This window comes from Anguilla rostrata, chromosome 4 (assembly GCF_018555375.3).
Source record: "Anguilla rostrata isolate EN2019 chromosome 4, ASM1855537v3, whole genome shotgun sequence".
Lineage (NCBI taxonomy): Eukaryota > Metazoa > Chordata > Actinopteri > Anguilliformes > Anguillidae > Anguilla > Anguilla rostrata.
In genome coordinates, this window is record NC_057936.1 from 7,661,545 (window position 1) to 7,680,893 (window position 19,349).

Consider the following 19,349-nt stretch of genomic DNA (forward strand, 5'->3'; position numbering starts at 1 on the left):
TTAATGTAAATTCATCTGGCTAATTGCTTGAAAGAGAACCATGCCTTCTGCCTGCTGAACATTTCGTAACACACTTGTGTTCCCATAAACGACTGTTCTTAAAACTTCCTTGTCTTCTGTTGTGAACACCGTGGCAGTCTCTTCTTCAATACAGAGATGATTTTATTTTATTTTCAAGTTTGATATTTACTTATGGAAATCGAATTGAAGAAAAGAAAAAGAAAGAAAAAAACACTGAAACAAAATACATCTTACAGAACCATGTTTTGAGAAAATATACAGTCGCAAATATATATGATTTGTATTTTCCAAACATTCCACAGATTTATTTATATACGGTCGCATATTCCGTTTCTGTTCGGGTGAACTGAACAATGAATGCAGCTGAATTCATGAGTTCCCAGCGCCCGTAGCCAGACTGCCTTCGGTTCGGTCCGTGTTTTATCTACTCGGACTGGGTCCGGGGACATCTGTGGTCCTCCCCCCCCTCCCCTCCCCCCCCCCACCCCACCCCACCCACCCCACCCAGTGACACCGCTCGCCAGGCTTAACACAGTTAGCGCAGGTGGCCGTCGTCGGATATCAGACGTTTCGTGACTTCCCCGTCTGGGAATTCCTCGATGATTTCCGTCGCGTTTTCCCCGCTGTGCGCGGTCTCTCATTACGGCTGTGACGACTCGAGCGCTGCCTAGCCGGCTGGCTCCGCCCCCCTTTCCTTTACTCCTATTTCGGCACAATTATACTCAAGGCCTTTTTGAGTCTAGAAAAATGTAGACAGAGCGTCGCCTTTGAAGCGATGAGAATTAACCTTCAGAATTAATAGAGGTTTCCCCGAGTTGGCTCGGTCCGAGGTAATTAGCAGTTAAATAAGTTGTCTGCGGAATTCTGTCGAGGACATTTTTAATTTTGTTTCCGTGTCCCTGCCTCCGAACGGCGGCTGTGAATAAGCCCCTCACGCGCAGACGTGGTGCCCCCGGTCAACCTGCATCAATGCCATGTTAGGAACTTGCGTGCGAACGTCATTCAGGTTTGTTAGATCTGGCTATTGCACCAGATTTACTTATCAGTTTAGACAAAGTGTATTATAACATGAACGCTTCACAGTTTTGTGCTAAAACCATGAATTTATTTGGTAACCCTTATATCATCAAATAAATAGAATGCAGTATGCAATGCCTGTAAGACAGATAATTACATTTCCCCCCCCCCCCATTCTTTATACTTGGTATATGTACTGTCATAACGCCTGTCATGTAGAACACATCATGCTCTTTATTATTAAGTAATTTTCCATTGAGTGAAGTTTACGAGCATTTTTAAACATTTTAACACAGCCCGCTCTCTCAGTACACTGAACAAAAACATTTACGAACGCCTACTGGTGTTTTTTCATTCCATTGTCAATATTAGCATGAATAAGAGCATTCAATTCGCTTTTCAATTGCTAGGTATCTGATTCATTCGTATGTGGCGCTATGCGTGCTTTAAGTGCGTGTGAGTGCATATATATGCACGTGCGAATGTAGCAGTTTCCCCTGAAATAGCCAGTTGTGCTCATTCAGATGAAACAAATCTTTATGGACGTCTTTATGGGACACTCTCCTAGACAACGGAATGATGCAAATCTGCCACTTGTTAAAACATGGGAATTAAAATTCAATTTCAGTGTCGCATCGCCATTGAGTGGTTGGAATGGGAAGACCGTCAGCCTAAACCAAACATGCAGAATACATTTTTAGAAGTCGGCAGACAGTTCAGTCTCGTTCGCGACAGGTTTAAGACTCTTAAAACGGGTGCAATCCTTCTGGTGCATCTGGCCCATGGTTTTATTTAATCCCCATGTTGACACTATTATACATCACAGAAATGTTTAAATTACTGAAGCACAATCCTTTTCATATTCCCTCTCCATCGCTCTCTCTCTCTCTCTCACTCGCTTTTTCTCTCCATCCCTCTCGCCCCCCTCCCTTTTCCCTCCCTCCTGCCTCACTCTCTGTATCCCCACTTGCCCCCTTCCTCTCTTTCTTTTTCTCTCAAACTCTCTCTCTCTCTTTTTTCCATCCATCCCTCCCTCTTTCCATAATGGGACAGACAGCAATGCTCCAGAAAGGAATGGTCCGCGTAAGCCCCTGAAATTGCAGTTATGTAGTGCAATTTTATTTTCAAAATTCTAAGTCGGTGTTCTAGAACTCCATTGCTTCCAATCGCCGGTTGTGATTGTGACATCAGCATTAGAATGATCAGTTAAGACACACCCACGTAGACACAAACACACACATACACAGGTGACTCCAAATTGATTTGTACCCCTGATAAATTAACCTATTTGATTTGCAGAAATACAAGTACACAATCAATTTTCTTTCGTATAATTAATGGACATTTTAAAATAACGAAACCCATACACAAAAGCGCAAACAGAATTCGTTTTTCAAAAAAAGCTTAGTAGTTTTTAAAAAGTCAGTAGTAATGATATTAAAGTAACGCTTGGAGGGAGAAAAAAAACACAGGTCTGAAAATATCAAGCAGTCTGCGAAAACAGTGGGAGGTGACTACACAATAACTGCGGCGGAACCTAAATAATCCTCTCGCAGAAGAAAGACCTTCATCGCAAATGAACAACATAGCCCATATGGGCTTCATCTCCCAGTTTTAACTCCTGGGGTGTTTTAATTTTTTTTTTTTTTTTTAACAAGCCTGAGCTCCAGCGTTCCAGCACCAATTAATCCTACTGTCTGTCCCCCCCCGCCCCCCCCCCCCACCACACGTCATCAACAGCTCCACGATAAATCATCCACAGAAAAAGAAAAGAACATCCAGTTCTGCATTCTAAATAATCCCAGAATAAAAAAAAAAATTAAAAAATGAATAATATATGCGCAAAATAAATAAATTAATAAACAAATGGGATGGCTGTCGGCACGAGTCTTGGTGTACATGACGGGCCTAACTGCCTAAATATAGCCTTCTGGGCTATCTGTTCTCTGTGAAGTAGCGAGCCCTTGTAACTTCACATTATTTACGTGTCTGTGCTTGCGCCCTCTCCCCCTCTCTCTCTCTCATCAGTCTTCATCCTCCTTCCTTGTCCTCTCCCTTCTTGTCCCCTCTTCATCTCATCCTCCTCATCTCCGTTCCCCTCCTCCCTCTCTCCTCTCTCCACCTCCCTCTCCTCCCCTCCTCTCTCTCTCATCCCCCTCCCTCTCCCCTCCTCTCCATCCCCTCCCTCTCTCCTCCCTCTCTCTCCTCCTCCCTCCCTCCTCTCTCTCCTCCTCTCCCTCCTCCCCTCTCTCTCTCTCCTCCCTCCTCTCTCTCTCCTCCCTCCTCCCTCTCTCTCCCTCCCCCTCCCTCTCTCCCCCTCCTCTCTCCCTCCCTCTCCATCCCCCCCTCCCTCTCTCTCTCTCCACCCCCCTCCCCCTCTCCCTCGATCACAGATCAGGGTTAATGCTGCGGGCTGCAGTTACACAAAGGCAGCCTCTCTGAGTAACAGAGCTGAAGCAAGCCAACCCGACCCGGATCTCAGAGACGGTCGTAGGCCGCCGCTGCTTCTCAGAGCACAACTTAAGACCCCGGCGCTATCCAGGAGCCTCGACGGAGCTCTGGCGGCTTGTCTCCGCAGTTACCCCCCCCGGAAGGAGGCTTCTCCATCGGCTGCGTGCTCGTCCCTGACCAAACACGACGTGACAGATTATACGTACGATGCATCTGAAGGTTGATCAAACGTCACAAATTAACCTTTTTCGCGTCCGTTCTAAGTGGCCGGAGGACAGCCATCGCCGGGGTGTCTACCTCAAGACGATCACAGGAACCAGCACGGTTGTTAAACACAGACACTGGATTACTAATACGTCTTTTAGAACTAAATATATATATATATGTGTGTGTGTGTGTGTGTGTGTGTGTGTGTGTGATTCACACACAGTGGGCCGAGCGGGAGGGAAGGCGACAGCGTTCAGCGCCGTTGCCGCCGGCAGCCGAGCGCTTGGAGACGGCCTCTGCGCTTTAACTGCGGGTCGTAATAATAATGATCCGCGCGCCGTCCTTCCCCCCCGATTCGGCCTCGTGAAACTCTCGAGTCGCCGCGCAGATGGTTTTTATCGCGTTCGGAATCGGCGCTGTCACTGCCGAAGGCCCCGGGCTCACGCAAAAATGAGCCTCTTCTGCCTTCAGAAACCGCTACGGTGGCCCCCGCAAGTCCTGCAGGGGAAAATAAACCGGTCGGTGCTTTTTTTTTAGCCGCGACCCCGTGTCTCGGCACGAACGGGACGCGACCTCCTTTGGCGGATAAATCGCTTTCGCCTTTTCTCTCCCCTCCCCCTCCCCCTCCCCACCCTCTCCTTATTCCTTATTTGATAGTCAATGCTAATCACGCGATGCGCAATGCTAATCCCGATAAGTGGGCCATTACAGGGAAAAAAAAAAAAAAAGGAAACATAAAAATCACTGGGAAGGGTTTGAAAGCGCGCCTGTGTACTGTGGAAACTCACCATGATGTAATGTCTCTGCATCTCTGTCTTCTCACTGGCCAGCTTCTCACATTCCAGCTTCAGACTGCAAGAACAAAAGGGAAACAATTTACAATACGCACATCGCCATGGTTGCACACACACGCACACGCACACGCACACGCACACGCACATGCACAGGCTTTGTGGACTGCCCCACACCTAGGGCTGCCAGATTTATAACTTGGTCAAACCGGACAAACATGCACAGCTGGAAGCATAATTGGACGGGGAAGGACCCAGGTGGGCTGCCCCCCTTGGAACTGTCGTCGGACCAGGGGGGGTCACTGACACACCGATTCATAATGTATCACAAACTGCCGGTAAATTTCTTTCGTCGGTTACTCATTATATCGCCCGGGTCGGGACCACAAGCCGGACATGCACAAACAATTAGAAAAACTGGACATTCCGGTAGAAAACTGGACATCTGGTAACCCTGTCCGCACCACACCACATTATCGATCACAAATCCAGCGAAAACAGGCTGCAAAACACACCCAACACGCTCCATCTATTTTTAAATGCTGTTCTGACCTGTAGCTCTCTGGCTAAAAATATGGTGTGTGCCGCAAGTGATGAATTCTTAATTCAATTGATTTTTTTTTTCTCTCCCAGCGATTGTAAACAAAGCTGCTAATCGCTGCTGAACACAAGTTCCTTCGACAACCGACGATAACCGACGATAAAAGGGATCACAAGTATGGGTTGGCTGACCTCTGGGTTTTATAAGAGGGGCTGGAAATCCCTTTCCTGGGAGACGGACCTATGTTATGCTAGCATAGCTAAACACCTGGCCTGTTTGTCTGAAAGCCACACCCATGGTACGTTAGCAAAGCTAAGCACCTTTCCAGTTAAACTAGTAGCCAGACCTGTGTTACATTACCATAGGTAAGCATCCTGCCTGTTAACCTAATAGCCAGACCTGTGTTACGTTAGCATAGGTTAGCATCGTGCTAGTTAGCCTGGTAGCCAGACCCATGCTGTGTCACCACAGCAAAGTAACTGGTAAGCCTTGCAGCCGAACCCGTGCTGGGTTAGTGTATCTACTCATCAGGCCTGTTAGCCTAATAGGCAGACCTGTGCAATGTTAGCATAGCTAAGTACTCGGCCAGTTAGCCTGGTAGTCAGAGCAATGCTACGTGATATAATGTATAATGCTCATTTTAACCCATTGTAAATGGCAGCATTTGAAGTTGGGCAATGGGTCAAAGAAAGAAAGAAATACAATAGGGCAGTCTTGGCCTGGCACAAGAAGCCCCAACCACCCTTTCATTACCGACAAGATTAAACGACCCTTTCCAGACCATTAGGGTCTGGGTGCCATACTAGGACACGTCTTATGATCATAACAGGTCAGATCGTTGAAATGCACAGTTTACCAGGATATGACTATGACCCTAGATGACCCATTCCATAAGAATGAGGTACTTGACCTGCATTGCTTGAGTACGATATCCAGCTGTTAAACTTGGATACAATGTTAAACCTGCTATGTAAAAGTTGGATCATCTGTTGTTCTGAGAGAGGCGACTCTGCTAAAATACGCTGTAAGTAATAACAAAGTGTAGAATCGTTTTCTGTACATGCGCAACTTTAACACCAACTCATAACAGGGATTGACGTAGAATTGACGAAACACCTAAGGACATGTGACCTCAAGTCAACCCATGCTCCAATTCCACTTATAAATGGACGAAAGTCCAGTGTGTAAGCGCCATCCCGCTAAATGCCTGTAATGTAATGAGGTGACACAGGTTTGGGGCTCAGTGAACGCGCTGCCCCGTAAAACACCGCAGCACTCCGGGGTCCCCCTCGGACGTCCCCAAAAGCAAACGGGTAAAGAGCAACGATTCGGGGGAAGCGACGGGCTCGGCTGAGTCAGGAGGAGAGGATGGATCCGGGAGCCGAACGCGGCGACAGTCATCTTATCAGCCGAGGACCCTCTGCAATTACCACGGCGACAGCGCGAGCAGCGCATAATTTAGCTTCCGCCGAAGACTTCCAGATTCGCATGACGCAAGGCGTCTCTCCAGACTTTTCTGAGGGACGACTGTTTTCATATTCACCCGGGCGCAGTCGTTCATCAGTGACTCCGAAAAAATGTAAAAAAGTAGTCTAAAAAAAAAAAATTCTATAAAGCTTTACTCTATTAATATACTGCGGCAAGCGAGTGAGTGTTAGTTTCTATCCCTCCTTTGCCTCCCTAATTTGGAATGCCAAAACGTGTTCATCAGCACTCAGTGGCATGGACGCAGATCCCAGGGAAACGGGGGACAACGGACACCCCCCCCCCCCCCTAATATTATCATACTGTATTGGGTTGGTACTGCTACACCACCCCCCCCTCCCCCCCGCCTATAAAAATTCAATAAGCCGAAAGACAATTTCCTGTTTTTCGTCCACCACCAAAATTGAACTGAGATGTACGTCCTTGCTCAGTCGTGAGCTAACACTGCCTAACCGGTTGAGACCGGTTTGTGCTTGCGCCTACCTGTGGTACTGAGCCTGGAGGAACTGGAACTCTTCCTTAATTCGGTCCAGAGTCTCCAGAACCGTGAACTTGAAGGACTGGCCAGGCTGCAGGGGAACCTGGAGAGGTCAGAGGTCAAAGGTCAAAGGGAGGAAGAGGAGGACATTACCATCACTGCAACAAAAAAAGTCTGTTATAACAAGTGTTTTAGTTTTGTAATCAGACTTAAAATCTTTTTGTTTTCTCTTAAGTGCCCTTTGTCTTACCAAATTGGCAAATCTTGAAATGAGTAAAACCGTCTCACCTCATTGGCAATCTTTTTGTCTTATTTAGCAAAACAAGTAAAAGAAATAAGATTTCAAATCTAAATAGAAGACTAAAATGCTTGTTAAGATTGACTTATATTTTTGCTATGCACCACCCCAGTCTGGACTGAACACTTTATCTCAAGAACGACAGGAAAGAGAGAGATTACTATTCATCAGCAACTGTCCAACAGCATGAACCTAGCAAATTTAAGTCAAGTTAGCTTGAGTTCCGCCCCATGAAAAAGCATCGAACTGTTGATTTATTAGCAAGGCAAACAGATCCCCAGATGCTGGGCTAACATACTAACATAAACCTTTCTTCAAAAAACAAAACAAAAACCACAACACAAAAATGGCCAATTTCCACTTATGCTAATCTTAGCTTTAAAAAAAACAAAAAGGATTCTGAATCCCTTGAACATTTCACTGCGGTGACTTGAGTCCTGGAGATTTTATAGTGATTGAAGCAGGCCTAAGGCTGTGTTTGTTCTTATTGAAATCATGTTAGCGCACAGCTTTCTACCGCTGAGAAGTGAAAAGCAGATTACTGGAATAAACAGACAGTAAGGTATTGACACAGTTCCACTCCCAGTTTTGGTGAGAGAAGGTAGCAGGTATAACACCACAACAATGTACTGTCCGGAAGTTTGTGACTATAGCCTACGACCGGTTCCTGGCCAGCGCTTTAGCTTTCAAACTGCTAACCGCAATTTAAAACGTAGGCTAATGGCTACAGACAGTGCATTTTTTTGCGGCTTAATTCGGAAGGTAAACAGAGGATAGGCTACCGCTACACTGAAGACTCACCCGACGGCCGAGAATTCATAGGACTGCCAAGTTTTTAACTTCACTAGAATTTTAATACCGCTGAAGACAACCCCATTACGCACATAGCTACGTGACGGTTTTCTTTTCAAACTCATTCTAAGACGGCGTGAGGGGGTATCAACGAACAATACAAACACAAGCGCAACCAAACTGACGGATGTGAAAACGGATTCGTTTTTTTATTTTATTTTATTTTATTTTAGACAGTACTCGGAAAGGAAAACAGCAAGGACGAGCCAAGGGTAGAAACGGGAAATGCTGGAGGTGGCAGGTTTTTTGCTATTTCAAATTCAACCTGGTCGAAATAGCTGACCTTGATTTAAAATAGGCTACTATAGTTAGCCAGCTAGCCTGAAAATGACTTGGTGCAAGGACAATCAATTATAATATCACACATAAAATAATTTAGGAAACAATCAAGAATGAATGACAACAGTACTGCTTGTGTCATCAAAAAGAACAAGTATTGGGGATTCATGTTAACTATAAATCAGAATATTGTTTTACATAATTTAGAAACATCAGAATGCATCTGCCCCATGAAATAAACTAAGGCAACAACAAGTTGTTTAAAAACCTCATGCGCAACCTGTCGATGCTTATGTTTACAGGGGTCATAGCTGCTTTGAAAATGCAAAGAAAAGAAACTTTTCCACCTTCTAATGCTTACAAGGAAAGACACTGTTAAGGTGGGGGGGACCCTACCCCCAACCACTGATTTGATTTATGGGAATAACCTCATACCTTTGGAGAAACTTAGACTTTGTATCAAAGGTGAATTAGAATAATTTACAGCACTGTAGCAACCTTGGAGGGAAGCTTTCGGACTGCTGGGTCTGAATTCTGACCAGTGCACTTATCCTTGACCTGTCAATGTGACCATTTCAGTCTAAAGCCTACAAATCGTACTGCGGGTGACTGGTTGCATGTGACCAATCGAATGTGTGCATTGCTGCTGTACCTTACTGACCAATCTGCTGGGGTGTTAACTGTGTTGCTGTGATTTCCCCTGTGTGTGTTTTGTTTCGTTTCGTTCTAACTCAGACCAATATCAACCAATAAAATATATATATATTTTTTAAAACATCATGTGACTTAACCATAATGCCGTGCTGGTAAAATACGAGGTTCTTGCGCAACGCAGGGAGTATGAAAGCCTCAGCAGAGGCTTTTAAACCGCACGCCAATTGCGGTGAACCACATCCGACTCCTAAATACCAGCCGACCGATTTTACCACCGCCGTCGGCGCGGAGCAAACCGGCCTTGGCCTCGGCCCGTTCGTCTCCGTCCCCCACCCCTCTGGACATCACTCTCTGCTGCGTATCACAGCTACAGTATACCTTTCTGCATCGCCTCTCCAAAAACAGAGGCCCCTCTGACGTCTGTCTACCCCCCCCCCCCTTTTACCGCCTTCACCTTAGAGAAGGACATCTTCATTTCCTTCATTTCCCCTCTAAATGTGGGGGGGGGGAAGCGTCCAGCGGCTAAGCACAGCGCGGGCAAAGGATTGGCGTTTCCAGTAGGAGCCTAATTAGTCTAGACAAGGAAAATTCAATTAAATTTCAATTAGGCTAACGGTGGAGGTCAGAGACTCCGCAGGCTTTCCAGTAATTAAGCCACAGGCTCACTGCTGCCTGAGCTGGGGTTCAGGACAGAGAGAGGGGGGGCCGGGAGGGGGGGAGGGGGAGGGGGGCTGTATCTCCAGTGACCTTGATTCACACCGCACTGACCTGCCAGAGACACCCTCTCGTAAATCCCCCCCTCCCCCACCCCCCACCTCCCCCCCATCCCTACTTGAAATGGACGGATGGACTCCATCACCTCTTCAACTGAAAGCACAACTGCGCTGGACAGTTCCCTGATTTTGTGTCCTGCGTATCTGGCCTTGGCGAGACACGGGGGGGGGGGCAGTCCGTAAGGCAGCCACCCATCTCAAGCCATCGAAGAGAACCCCCCCCCCATGTCACCCCCCCATGTCCTGCGTGGTTGGGGGGCTCAATCCCCTGCCATGGTACCCAAGGGTGTATAATTCAGAGCCCTGTGCAAATGCAGTGCAAATGTCTCTGTGGCCCCCTTAAAATTGTAGGGCCCTCCAAACTTGAGGGCCCCCCTTTGGGCCCTGAATAGTGAGTTCTACTAATTCGCCCCCCCCACCCCACTAGGACTGCTCTTCATGGCACCTTCTCAACTTCGATCCTGTCTCTAGCTGTTACCCTGCCTGCATTCTACCCGTCTAAATTAACCAAAAAAAATTAAAAGAAGAACCAGGCTCTCCCTTAATGAAAAAAAAATAAATACTGAGTGTCAGTCCAGCCCAGTGATTTGCAGCCCATTATAGACCCTTTCCGCTGGATTAGGAACGAGCGCTCAGACCCGTTTAAACGAGCGGGCCGCGGAGGTGTCCCGTCGGCCACTCCGCCTCGACATTCAATTAGTTAATTGGAGACATTATTCACGTAATTAAAACTAAATGTCAGCGGTTTTTTTTTTCCCCCTCCCTCTCTCTCTCTTTCCCGCGCATTAAGCGCATTGTGTAATTAAAAGACATCTGATGAATCCGTCAGAATGCGGAGCAGATGCCGCGTCTGGTCCCCCGAGGGCAGGGGGGGGGGCGCCGTGGGCAAAGACGGGGCAGGACACCGGGGTGTCAGACAGCACGGGGCATCCGAAAAACTCTAAACAGATCCGGTTAATCTATGGGGTACAGGGGGGGAGGAGGGGGGCGGAGAGGGAGAAGTGGGATTTCAGTCAATCACAATTTAGAGAAGCTGGAGCGACCAAGTGGAGATTTAAAAAGGATTATCCACAGAGGCCTGCCGGAGGAAGATTGTATGAAAAGATCTGACAACAATTGGGGGGGGGGGGGTGGACAGGGTGGATGGGGCGGGTGGATGGGGCTGGGGGCGCTCCGAAATCACACGACCATCAACCCTGTCGCCGTTCAATGGTTGAGCATTCTGACCACCCAGGGATGTGCCCTTTCCCAATTCCAGCACTGACCGAGTGGAGGATCGATGTCATAAACCTGTCAGATGAGGTTCGGAAGCATAACACTGACCAGAGATGGAGGATTGGACTAACACTGTCAGATGGAGATGGAATCATAAACACTGATCAGAGATGGAGGATTCGGGAATGTCATAAACACTGATCAGAAATGGAGGATTCGGGAATGTCATAAACACTGACCAGAGATGGAGGATTCGGGAATGTCATAACATGATAAAGGGGATCGGGAACATACATGACCAGAGATGGAGGATTCGGGAATGTCATAATAAGCACTGACCCATAAAGGGTCCTCTTCAGCTGCTGATAACAGGAGAGAATGTTCAGCAATAAAGCCACAAACACTAGTCATTCTCAAAATTTAGGGTCTTAAAAAAAAAATCGGACACCATTTCTTCCTGCTGGGCAAAACTCGGAAGTATCCAGACACAGGAGAAGCAGGGAAGGGGAAAAACGGAAGACGCTCCCGGTCGTCTGCGTAGCGTTATTATTCTTCCCCCCCCCCTCCCTAACCCCCTTCCTGCACGGTTTCAGACGAGCCGGGCACAGAGACATCAGAAGCACATGAAATAATCATCCGCTGGTGAAATATTTAGAAAAGCGTATGGATAGATGGCAGAGCGGGGGGAGGAGGAGGAGGAGGGAGGGGGGGGGTGCAGAGTGTGGGGGGAGGGGGGGGGGGGAGAAGTGTCAGCGGGATCCCAGGAAAGGGGAGAGGATCTGTGCGTCTCCGCAGGAAGGCACATTGGCCGCAACACGCTTCCCGCTAAGACCGTTCCTGTTCTCTGCTGCGGCAGCTCTCCATAACTGCCGAGATCTACCTGTTCAGCCCCCCCCCCCCACGCTCACGAATTTACACTGATGGTCCCGTGTTTCCGGATATGACTTTAAATCAACACCCTGGGTCAAATTATTGATTCAAATTTATGATTTACTCCCGGCACAAAATTCTTTACGTACGATTGTTCGTTTTGGTTTTGGTTAGCAGTGACGTACGTTTCCTTGGAAATTCTCAGCGGATTCCGACTGGAGCGCGATTTCAAAAATTAACTGACATCTGAAGAGCTGAGGAGTATATTTCAAGTAAATATTTGACCCAGATCCGGCTACGTCCTGATTCAGTATGCAAGTACGTTATCTGACAGGAAAATCTATGCCAAGCAAGAGAGCGGGCGTTTTTGGGGCAGGAGAACTGGACAAGCCGGGAATTAGCAGCCGCTAATGCATCATTCTGTCACTGAGCAGACACGCCCATGATACCCAGCAGCCCCAACAGTGCATTTGTGCCGATGCGGAGGCTAGCCAATAGCACAAGCACTTGTAGGTGATGACATCACAGGTTGTGCCATGCGGTGATGGATTCCATCGGAGAGGCTGAAGGCACATAGAAACATAGAAACTGCTGCCGGTCCCAGGAGCGAGGGAAGCTGCTGTTGGCACAGCATGCTGGCGCGTGAGGGGGGGTGGGGTGTGGTGGGGGGGGGGGGCTAGGGTGGGCGGAGCTAGAAAAAGGGCGGGGCTATGAAAGCAGCACGTATCCGCACAGTGGGTCATGTGATCAGACCTGAAATCAGGGCGGAGCCTGCTGCACACCGAGTCTGCTGGTCTTCACTGTAATTCAGCGCTTAATTGATCAATTACAGCAGTCGATTATACGTCTTGACGCAACCAACCTGGCTTCCTGGGTCTGAATTGGTTGCTAATTACGAGGTGGACAGAAACCAGCACACCCTGAGGTTCTCCAGGACCGGGGCATGGAGTACCCAGCACTGAATGCCTCTCTAGGTCATTAGCATTTTGGGTTTTACTGCCGAACACTCTATCCTCTTATCACCTGTTAAAAGTATGTGTGTGGTTATGACATACCCAAGTTCTGCCTTCGGTTGAGATATTTTATGGCCTGAAAAAAAAAACTGCCTCTCCTGATTAATCATGAAAAATCCCATTCCTGAGGTTGCACAGTCTGAACTCGTCGACTGCGGGAGGAACTGAGGGCCCCAAAATCTCTGCCGCCCCCAAAACGGCACCTCCAGTCTCCACTCGACCCGAGCCCTCAGTCGGGGGGCGTGCCTTTCAGACCCCAGGGTAACCCAGTGCACCAATCACAAACAATAACAAAGCCAATTCACTACGGCTGGGATTTCCCTGTGGGCGGAGCTAAAGCACTCTGGTAAACAAGACGTATTTTTATCACGCGCACGGTTAAAAAATGGCGGAACTGGTGATTAAAGAAAAAAAAATGGCTGGACCCGTTCCAAACCGAAATTAAACGCTTAAATCATCAGTTGTTGTATTTTTGGCAAGGTCAGTTAAAAGAAGAATTTTTTGGAACTGGGATGATTTCAGAAGCGCGGCGGCAGCGTCGGTGTGGGCGGGCGGGTCACGAACGGCCTTGAATGTTCTCGCGGCGTAAACGTGCAGAAGCAGGCAGCCGGGAAAAAAAATAAAACCGGGGCGGAGCGAACGGGAACGCTCGCAGCCGGACGGTTCCCTGCGACCCGCCCACGTTTGAGCAACCGAACACGCTAAAGGAAACACGCTACAGCGCAAACGAGACCAAATGAAGGCACACGCAATGCACACACGCGCGCACACATGTACGCACATATACACACACACACGCATGCACATGCATAAATGCACGGGGACACACACGCACACACAGACGCACGCCCATACACACACATACAGGCACACACATACGTGCACGCACACACACGCACCCACACAGATAGACACACACACACGCATGCACACACACACACGCGCATGCACACACTCACACACACATACGCACACGCACACACACGCGCACATACACACACACGCGTGCACACACTCACACATACACACACTTACATGCCCACATGCACGCACACACACAGACACACACATACACACAGACACACACATACACGCAGGCACACACACACACACGCACACTGTTCTCCTCACTGCCAGAGACCCTGCTGGTACAGGGCTGTCGAAACAGAGCAGGAGCCGTTCAGTCCCGGAATAGCGGCCCGGCGGTGCACCCACCCAGGCACCTCCTATTGTACAAACCGTCTCAAATTCGGCGAGGGGGGGGGGGTATTTCATGCTAAATTTGCCATGGCAGAGGTGATGTAAAAATAATTCAGTCTAGGCCGTACGGAAAGCCGTGGCTGGTGTCCGATATCTCAAATTAAAAATGGTTATAAAAAGCACAACGCATTACAAAACAGCGGGTCAAGTACAACCCCTTAACGGGGGACAAGACAGGAGACCCAGAGCAAGAAACAAGCACATGAACAAGGACTTATTCACAAAAACACAAACATACACAGACGCAAACAAACACACATTACACTGCACATACACACTTTCATACACACTCACACGCAGACAGGCACTCACGCAAACTAACCTGACTCTCCCTCAAGCATGCATTCTCACACACGCACACGCACACCTTCATTGGCAAGAATGCCTTTGACTCACTTTGATGTGGCGTCAGTTTTAATTATTAATTCAACATAAGTTTTAATATACTTTTTTATTTAGATAGGTTTTGTTTAAACATAATTACTTTTGTTTGCATTGTTCACACACAAACACACACACACACACTTTCGGCTCCCTTGTTCAATTCTCTCATCCACCGAGCAACGAGATCACCACAAATGAACAATTCAGCGTTTGGAAAACTTGTTGTTTCGTTGAGTCCTCTAGTGTTTAGCTTTTTGGCCTTCAGGATCACCGTAGTGTAGAGTCTCCCGCTGTGGGCCTCTGACAGACTGACAGACAGACAGGAATTCTGCCTCCCCCCCCCCCCCCGCAGTCGGACTCCTCCAGGCTCGTCCTGTCTTATCAGATCAAGGCCGGCTTAGTTTCCAGATAAACACTTTACAGAACTGCTCTATCACAACACACAGCGGGGGTCCCCCCTTGCCCAAGCCCCGCTTGCTCTCTCGGAGTATGATGCAAATGCGATGTAAAGCCACTCCACCGACACCCGTTCGAAACCTGCGTTCTTTTCGAATGCACTGCATTTCCAAATCGTCATTAAGCGCCGAGGCTCATTGCGATCATGATTTCCCCCACCCATCATTTTACATTTAAATCATCGTATTTCTCTCGCTGTCACGAGCGTCTGCCTTTTCGCCCTTAAGTTCTTCCACCCGCCATTCATCAAAGATCAGCGCTACCCTGCAGTTTCTCTTCCTCCCTCTCAATCCATCATTCATCTCCTCTTCTGCTTTTGCTCTGTAGCTTCCCTCCTTCAGTCTCGGATCCGACAGTGACGTGAAAAAAACGGCTGCGTACGCAGCGCCACCTCCAAACCAACGCGACGGTTATATATAAACTTTCGTGTTCATCTTGACTTTAGAGGCCACGGTTTCTTATTTACAACTTTTAATGTTCACCAAAAATCACAGATACAAACCGCCGCACAGCAAGCTTAAAACCGTCGTTTTTTTCCCCTCGTTCTCATCGACTGTGAATTTTAAAAAATCAATTTAGTTTCCACTGGCCTCAGGCAAATAATCAGCCCCAGTCAAAACAGCGAGACTGACATTTGTAATGGCAGGGTTGGCGTTTCGCGGGACCTCTTTGCTATTTGAAGAACATGACTGATCCTGGCAAACGGCCTCCAGGTTAGTCTCCGAGGGCATTTAGCAGCCGTTTGGAAGTTTCGCAACCCTGGAAACTGCAGGCGCGGCGGCTAATGCATTCGCGATCTCTTTTTATTGTTATTGTTTTTGGCACAAGCGGCTCGCGGTGCAGACTCTGCTTCAGATAACACTAACCAACAAAAAAATCCAGTGGAACCAATTACTGGTCCTGCAGCTGTTTGCCGCGCACAGTACACCCTTAACCCTTTAACGGGGGGACAAGGATGGTGGAACAACGAGGTTTCAGGAAACGCTTTACAAAAACTCTCTGTTGCGCGGAGATAACTTTTAGCCTCGGCGTTGCATTGCAATCTGATCCGAGGAAACGAAATACTGTAAAGTTCCGCTCACGCGAGCCCACTGTCAAAACCTAGATAAAGGATCAGATCTGACGCACCGTTGTTGTGTACCCACCCACGCAACAGTCAGGTGTCGGCTCAGCTGGGGATTAATACAACATGGATATCAACCCTTTTGATATCATGGAGAAAGGAAACTCTCGTGACCAACGGCAAAAAAATAAAATAAAATAAATAAATACATTAAAAAAAGAATAGGACACCGTATTGGATTTGTTTTGTCTGAAGAGAGTAAACATGCGAGAAATCGGTTGTAGCTGAACATGACCCTCCCCTCCCCCTATACACAATAAAGTTAAAACACACACCCACGCGCGCACACAAACAAACAATCACACGTTCACACGAACGCACGCCCGCACATCGCCGCACGGGCACAGTCGTAGCCCTCGGCTCCTCTTACTGCGGTCAGGATCACGTTTCAATGTGATCCCCGAAATGCATCTCTTCTGGCTGCGCATGTTATTGATCAGCTGCGACTCCCCCAGTGTCTTTTTGTTTGTTTGTTTTGTTTTGTTTTTTTTTTTGTCTCCCGGAAACTTTCCTTACCTCTACCCCGCTACTTCACAGAAAGCACAAAATTCCCCGAGTGTCGGGTTCTTTTAAAAATAACTATTCCTGACTAGAAGGTCCACTTTTCTGTGGGAAAAAAGAATTGAAAAAAAGCTAAATGTGCATTTTAAATGTAAAATATTAGACCCAATTAAATTTAAACGTCCTCCTCCTTAATGCCTGCTGAGGCAGCCTATCCCCCCCAACACCCCCCACCCCCACTGTTTGTTTTCCAGTACTGAGCCTGCCTCACAGCTCCTCTTCATAAAATGTCTTATTCAATTCCCAGAGATAGCAGAGCTGCAATGAAATAGCATAGAAATGCCAATGACCCATTTGAGCCGGATTCAAAAGGACTACCCAACAAGAAATGTACTCATTTTAAAATAGCACCCCCCCTGCCCCCAACACCAAGCCCACTCCCTGTCACCTCCCCATACACACGCACACACACACACACACAAGCATGCATGGTCTCAGACACACACAAACTCACACTCTCTGACACACACTACATACGCACGTATGCATGCACACACACACACATTCTCAGACACAACTACACACACACGTATGCACGCACGCACACTCAGACACACACTACACACACATATGCACGTGCACACACACTCTCAGACACAACTACACACACACATGCACGCACACACACACACACACCACCATCCCCTCTTTATTCCTGTGAATTGCGCAGCGCTGGAGCAGTGGTAGAATTCTCTACTCCTTGTCCCCTCTTCTCTCCCTGCTTAAACAAACACAAGCGAAGTGCACAGAGCTGTTCCACCCACAGACTCCTTTCACTGGCTTTCAGGAACACCTGGACACAGCTCATAGCCAAGACAGGGGGTGTGCTGGAGCAGGGGGGGGATCCTGGGGACTTAATTGTTGCATGTGTCTGTCAACAACACACACACACATAACCCCAACACACACACACACACACAAACCCCAACACACATGCTCCCGCATACACACACAAACACACTCATACTCCCAACACACTTACACTCCCAACAAACACACATGACCACACATAACCCTAACACACACACAAACCCCAACTCACACACACATGCTTGCGCATACACACAGACACACTCATACTCTCATACTCCCAGCACACTCACACAAACACAAAAACCCCAACACACACACACACACACTCAAACACACACGCACACAAACACAGTCACACTCTCACACACAGGCACACACATGCACACACACACAAAAACACTCACACGCTCATACTCCCAGCACACACACCCACACATGCAGTGAACTTCCCGTACAGCTTTAATTTTGGTCTCAGACGGGCATTACGGTCGGGCACTCACCGGATGGCGTCCCTGTGGGTACATGGTCCCAGGAGAGGAGATGCCCGCGGTCGGCTTGACGGCCAGAGCACCCCCCCAGCCCCCCACACCCCTGCCCTCCACCAGGGAGGGAATCCAAAAATCCACCCCCACCCCTGTCCTGCCCTCGCCTCTGCTTCGCCCTCCGGTAGCTCCGAAACTAGGGAGGGGTGGGGGGGGGGGGCGACGGGGGGGGGGGTCCTGCCGCGGAACGGTGGAGAGAGCGCGGACAGTTCACTGGCGCATGCGGGGGACGAGCGACGCGACGGAGCGGGGGTTAGCCTCTTCCTCGCACTTTTACTCCTCGGATCCCGCGCGCCCTTCCTCTTCCTCTTCCTCGGGAAGCCGAAAGTCTCGCTCGCCTCTCTCCGCCGCCGGAGCCAGCCGGTCCGCTCGCCCCGTCTGCCCGCCTGCCAGTCAGGAGTGCGTGCGCCCGCGCGCTGACATGGCAACCAAAGTCCGCTCCAGAATTAGGTCTCGGCAGCCCCACTCCTCCGTCCGTTCACCGAGCCCCCCCCCGAGAAGACGCAAACATAAACACGCTCCTCCATCCAAAGCTGCCCCCCCCCTCCACCTCCTTCAGCCTTCACACCTCCTTCTCATGAGACTGAGGAAGAATTTTTTTTTTTTTTTTCTTAATTAAATTCTTTTTTTTTTTTTAAAAACGTGCAGCAGTAGTAAGGTTTGGGTTTTCCGTCAGAAAAGAATACGGGGAAAGAGGAGAGACGGAGAGAGGGAGTCAGGGGGGAGAGAGAGAGAGAGAGAGAGAGAGAGAAGGAGCTGCGTTTTTTAATCTGAATCCGAAAAAACGCAGGAAAACAGGAAAGAACAGCAGGTCAGTAGAAGATCCAGCAGGCTTTTCAGCAGCGAGCCCTAGACTGTAATATATTGTGCCTGTTGGCTTCAACACAAACACGGCAGCCAGCTAAAGCTGCAGTTAAGGTGGAGCTTCGGAGATGAGCGGCGGAGGCAGAGAGAGAGAGAGAGAGAGAGAGAGAGAGAGTGCGTGTAAGTGTGATGAGAGAGGAGGCACAGAACGGCATATTAATGAGTGTGGCCACAGCAGCACACAACACAGCTAACATTCAACTACCTTACACAGTCAAATCACACATCACACACACACAGCACACAGCACACACACACACATCACAATCACACACACACACCACGACACACACACGCACGCACACACACACACGCACGCACACACACACACACGACACACACACGCACACACACACACACACACAGCACCACACACAGTCACATCACACACACACACACAC

The 19,349-nt window shown here is 48.5% G+C and overlaps 1 protein-coding gene across 1 annotated transcript in view; it reads right to left on the bottom strand.

Annotated features, from left to right (window-relative positions):
- Positions 1-18,986, bottom strand: part of tle2b (TLE family member 2, transcriptional corepressor b) — a 58,022-nt gene extending 39,036 nt beyond the window's left edge. The window contains exons 1-3 of the mRNA XM_064330361.1: positions 18,043-18,986; positions 6,997-7,094; positions 4,485-4,548 (exon numbers count right to left, since the gene is read on the bottom strand). Coding sequence (XP_064186431.1) covers positions 4,485-4,548; positions 6,997-7,094; positions 18,043-18,066 — 186 coding nt within the window. The 5' untranslated portion in view covers positions 18,067-18,986. The remainder of the gene's footprint in view (positions 1-4,484; positions 4,549-6,996; positions 7,095-18,042) is intronic.
- Between the last annotated feature and the right edge of the window lie 363 nt (positions 18,987-19,349).